Source organism: Lactuca sativa, chromosome 2 (assembly GCF_002870075.4).
Source record: "Lactuca sativa cultivar Salinas chromosome 2, Lsat_Salinas_v11, whole genome shotgun sequence".
NCBI lineage: Eukaryota > Viridiplantae > Streptophyta > Magnoliopsida > Asterales > Asteraceae > Lactuca > Lactuca sativa.
In genome coordinates this window covers 23,815,868-23,821,715 of record NC_056624.2, presented here as the reverse complement: position 1 = coordinate 23,821,715, position 5,848 = coordinate 23,815,868, and the positions used below count along the sequence as shown (strand labels likewise).

The 5,848-nt window shown below is 34.2% G+C and overlaps 1 protein-coding gene across 2 annotated transcripts; it reads left to right on the top strand.

Annotated features, from left to right (window-relative positions):
- Positions 1 to 3,888: 3,888 nt before the first annotated feature.
- On the top strand, positions 3,889 to 5,163 carry LOC111903680 (uncharacterized). Of its 2 annotated transcripts, none has more exons than XM_042899826.2 (2): positions 3,889 to 4,177; positions 4,264 to 5,163. In XM_042899826.2, exons 1-2 carry the CDS (start codon positions 4,138 to 4,140, stop codon positions 5,088 to 5,090), a joined length of 867 nt encoding a protein of 288 aa, XP_042755760.1. In that variant the 5' UTR covers positions 3,889 to 4,137; the 3' UTR covers positions 5,091 to 5,163. The 2 variants fall into 2 exon arrangements, with proteins under 2 accessions (XP_042755760.1, XP_042755759.1); XM_042899825.2 differs by having other exon boundaries at positions 4,255 to 5,163.
- Positions 5,164 to 5,848: the final 685 nt, after the last annotated feature.

Genomic DNA, 5,848 nt, shown 5'->3' with positions numbered 1-5,848 from the left:
TTATAATTCAAGTAATTAGTTGATTATCTGAAACATCAGACAATATATAATGAGTAATAAATATGGTGACTAAATAAGAGGTGTTTTATTTATACTCAAAATTTTTGAGACCATATAGGATTAACTATTATTATTGTGTTTCAATTTGCATGTTTTGACTTCCAGAATAATTGGGTTATTCGAACCTCCACAGTCGATCATACGTTGGAAGTAGGTATGAAGGAAGATAGTCATTAATTTGTCTGTAGATTGTCTAGAGTGTTTAGACATAGCACAAGTTTGTTTCAGAGTTCATGAGTGCTTTAATAAGATTAGAGTATTGGATTAAACCCACCCTCACTTGAACTACTTCATGAATTTATCACGAGTGATTGTGAGACGATAATGATGTATATTTTTGAAACCGAGACGTGTAAGTTGTAATTACGATTCGGTTGCACATTGATAATATGTAAACGCACCAGTAACTTGGTGTTATAAAACATATTGTTGTGTGTGATTTGATGAGTAAGAGAAAGCTAGCATTTTAGTCGAATTTTATCCATTCCATAAAGAAATCGTCCAAGGGCCTTCTGGAATAGTCGATTGGACTGCTTAAGGCCTAAGCAGTCAGATTAGGGTTTCCTAGTTGAAAACCCTAATAGCCTACATATATAAAGGACCCCTATGGTCCCAAAAACGTTGCCAGACTTCCCTTGGGGTTTCTAGATGTTTTTGGGTGCTTCTCCACTTCTCCTCTTCATCCTTGTTGTTCTTGGTGTTTGTTACTCCATTAAAGGTGCAACTCTTAAGGCACTAAGCTTTCTGAAGCCAAGGAATTGATTGCTATTGCTACATAACAATCAAGGTAAGATCTAAACCCTACTTTATATGTTAATTTGATTACTTGTATGCTAGATCTAGGGTTTGTAAGTCTTGGAATTTTATTGCATGTTCAAAGTAGAGAAACTAGATCAAAGCAATTAGGGTTACATGAACACCATAGGAATGTTCTTATGCTCAAAGCCCATCAGATTGACGCCTTCCTTTCGGCACAAGGCATTAAACTCCTCTTAGCAAAACTCAAGCCCATTATCCCTAAGAAGATACTTTACCACCAATCATTATTGCTTTTCAACTTCTATTTTCCAATTTCTGAAGGTAGAAAAAAAGATCACCCTTATGTTTCAAGAAGAGAGACCACACCTTTCAGGAGAAAACATAAATGATAGTGAACATGTAAACAAATCCACCTTTTGAAGCAACTTGGGCTGGTCTCCTCAAATTTGAGTGTACATTGTCAAGTCATTCTTTCATTGTATGAATACTAGTCATAAATCTCACTCGTTTTGCTTTTCCATATACATAGTATTCATAGGTCAACAATCTTTTGCTCATCAAGTAATCCTCTTCAACTCAATTCAGACATTTCGTGAAAACTTATATGGCCCAGTCGAAGGTGCCAAATACAGGACTGATCTGAATCAGAATGAGACTTTCAAACAATAACAGCATCAATCGAAATTGTTTTCCGTCAAGAACTCCACGTGTAGCATCAAATGCTTATCCCATTTTATTAAAGGATTTGAGAGATAACAAGTTTATTCTAAGGTCATGAACATATCTAACATCCCTAATGGTTCTAATAACCCCATCAAACATACGGGTTCTGACTGAGCCATGTCCAACAACCGGACATGTACAATTGTTACGCATTAGAACATAGCCTTGGTTAACCTTTTCAAATGTCTAAAACCAACTTTTGTTGTGACACATATGAAAATTACAACCATAATCGAGTATCCATTCACTAATGGAATCACGTTTATCTGAATAAACTGTGAGAAGTTCTCCAATACAATCGACCTTTGCTACATCGGCTTCACCTAAAGTGCTAGCTTGTTTATCATTTGCTATTGCTTTCTCTTTATTCTTAAAATTGAAGCATTCATCAATCGTACGTCCCTTCTTGTAATATTAATTACAAAACATTCATTTTCTTTTACACATGGATCTGAGCCTATTGGCAGATTAAGGATTTTTACATCCATCTGGTGTTCTTCCTCGGACATTTAAACATGTGGCTTACCTATCACTTGAACCACCACCGGTATATGCTTTATCTTTTCTTAAGAATCTAGCATTGTAAAACCTTCATCTAAGACAAGAGTGTCACGACTACAAATGATAGTATCACAAAAATGGTTGTAGGATTCGGGGAATGAAGACAACAAGAATAAATCTAAATCTCCATATTCTTACTTAACATCCATAGTCTCTAAGTTACTTACTAATTATATGAATGTGGATAAATGTTCAGCCAAAGAACATCCTTTAATCATTTTAAGATTAAAGAACGACTGCTTTGAATGAACTTGTTTGGTATGCTCTTCTTTGTCAACAATTGCTCCAACTTCAACCATAAATCGGCCGCTGAAGTTTCATTCAAAACTTCTAGCAAAACATTTGAAAAATGCAAACAAATCTAGGATTGAGCTTTTAAATCTTTCATCTCTTTTTCTTCTTACGTCCATCAAGCGGGAATCATCTCAGAACCCAGAAGCGCCTTGTGTAAATCCATCTGAATAAGAACATTTTTCATCCTAACTTGCTACAGGGGAAATCTGGCGTTTCGATCCAATAATGGGATATCGTACGTCATTGAAGACAAGATCCATTACTTGATAAAATTATTCCAATAAACTAATAATAAAACCCATAAGCTCTGATACCAATTGTTGTAACTAAAAAGAAAAAGCCCTAATGCATCAAACAAACCCAAAAATTCGAATCAATGAGAACAATATTAGTTCAAAAGGAATATGACTAAGATATCAAAGCATAATCAATCACATTTAATGAAAAATACCAAGCAAACGTAAATCAAATGAGACATAGAGATTTACGTAGAAAACCCAAATCAGGAAAAACTACGAGCGGAGGAAGCGGATAACAAATCAACTAGGATATTGTAGTTTTTACAGAGCTTGATCAAATAGATTACAATGAGTTAGAATGATTTGGGATTAGAGGGGAAAATGGTTTGACCAATTTGGCTAAATTTGGTCCTTCAAGAATAGAGTATTTGCATTTGAAGAACACACCATTTTTAGACAAAACACCCATTTTAGACTACGGTACCCCTTTTATACCTGAAATACCATTTTAGACTTGGGTTGCTGAAAAGACAAAATAGCCATTGAACTAACTTGTCAATTTTGAAGTCATATTTCCATATTGATAAACTAAAATTAACAAAATATACTAACATTACTTTTTATATTAATTAAAAAATAGTTATATAATGTTCTTAATTACATTAATAAATAATAAGAATATAATTTTCACGTCTTTTTATTTTTTTAAGATTTAAATTTTTTTTTTTACTAAAACAGGTTATACATATCTACTATCATATTCCTAGATTTACACATATGTACTATGATATTCCTAGATTTATACATTTAGTTTCCAACAAGACTTAACATTCAACATTTTGTTGTGGCAAATGTGTACATTAACTTCTGATCATATTCCTAGATTTATACCGCTAGACGGAAACACCCTTCAACTTTTTTTTTTCTTTTATTACTTTATATACTTTAGTAATTACAAAATATAAAATCATATTAAATAATATTAAATTAAATTAGTTAACATTTAAAACATAAATGATAATAATACAAAATTAATAATTTAGTTGTATGTTATTATTTGAGTTTGAATTATTGAGCCAATTCATCCAATCCACCTGCAATAATATTAGCTACAGCTATTGAAACAAATAATATTTTTGATAAGTACAATTATTTAATAACCAATTGTATTTAAGTATATCTTAATTCATTGTCAACGAAATTCAATTATTCCTGTCCATGTGCTTTTATTATGGTAGAGTTTAAAAATCCTCAGTTATATAAACCGTTAAAATTCAAGTACCAACGACACCAAAAAGCAAAATGTCTGACGAACTGCCTTTCCATATCCAAGAGGCAATCCTGAAAAGGCTTCCTATCAAATCATTGATTCAGTTTAGATCCGTCTCAAGAACATGGAAGTCTTTGATCGACAGCTCAGAGTTTATTGCTGCTCACAGCATCAGCCACACTCAGCCACAACATCTGTTTGTATCGTACACAGACACACAAGTGCATAAATATGTTTCTTTTGTGGATGATGATTCTTTCCCCCAACAGAGGTTTGTTCCTTCTCTTCCCCTGTCCATTAGACAGCCACAAATAGTCGGTAGTTCTTATGGCTTGTTGTGTTTCCAAGGTGATTCAGCTTCCATCTATAGAAAGAGGATAGCTGTTCTTTTGAATCCTTCCATTAGAAAATCAATAGCTATTGCACTGCCTGATATGCTATATACGAATCATAAAAACGTTCTTGGATTTGGAGGTTGTCCTGTCACTATTGATACCAAGATCATCCAGATAACTCAAATGCGTTGGGGTTGGGGGAATGAACTAAAAAGCGAAATTGGCAACTTTTGGGAAGTTAAGGTTTATAAGCAAAGTTCGGGGAAATTTACAAGTCTATCTGGCAATCTCCCCAGCATATCAATACATATTATAGGGCCCCAGGTAGTTATTGGTAAGTGTATCTACTGGTGTGCTGTAGATTGTGCAACTGTGGATAGTATGTTAAAAGCTCGTAATCTGATTATGTCATTTGATCTAACTAATGAGAAGTTTGAAGTAGTAGACCTCCCAGATAGGGTAGCTATCCTCCGTCTCTCACAATTTTCTGTTTCTAAGTTAAGGGAGTCTCTTGTAATGCTTGAATACAATAGACGGGGATACGATGCATCCAATGTGGAGCAAGTTTGTTGTACTGTATGGTTGGTGGAGCGTGGTGTAGAAACATCGTTTACAAAGCTTTTCAGTATCAAGGCACCAGGTGACTTGCTGACGATAGTGGGTTTCACAAGGAAGGGAGGACCTATTACGGAACTCCAAGAGTATGTCTTTGACTCAACTGAAGAGCTTGTTGTTTATGAGCCTAACTCAGAACAAAGCAATCATCTGATTAGTGGATCTTTATTCATCGTGAATTCCTACACTGAAACACTAGTTTTACTCGATAGCTCTGATTGTAGTAGCTATTGACATACAAATATCAAGGAAAATATGGGCAAATTAGTTGAAGTTTTTTAAAAGTTCGATGCAGCATTACATATAATTAGGTTCCCTTTAACTGCTTATTCAATGTTTGTAACATTACTGATGCTATATCTTGGTGTTAGTCAGATTTTATTTGTTTAGTAAACCACGGGCCGTCGCCTAATAAGAGGCTTGTGACCATGGTAGTTGGTTCCTGCCATTCGTGCTTTATAAGATGTATGAAATTTGGTTTATGGCGTCATTCCCTATACTTCTCAATAGTCAACTCTGATGAGAATTTTTCGTTTAGCTATATAGTTTGTTCATTAACCACAAAATCAAAACTCTGTGTGTAGGGGTGATTTTATATCCATATGTGCGCTGATTTAATGTAGGATAATATTTTCTTTAATTATATACGAATTTGTAGAATGGAACAAAGTTTCATAATAACTAGATAAAAGTTAATTGTTGTTTAATGAAAAATTTCCGAATATGTTTTCATGCCATTCGTCAAAGCTAGCTAGCAACAACATTGGTCATGTGAGTGACATGCATCAAAGCAACGTGTAAGCAGTGTTTTAAAACCCGGGTTGATCTGACGAGTGAAAAGAACCGGACACTTGAGCAGGTTTTTGTCTATTGACGAACTGGACTAAACCAACCTAGTTTACCAAAAAAAACTGGTTGAACCATTGACCTCGTAACCATGTTGACCGAGTGTTAGGTAGTTCCTATTTATGAATCAATATGTAGATTATGTT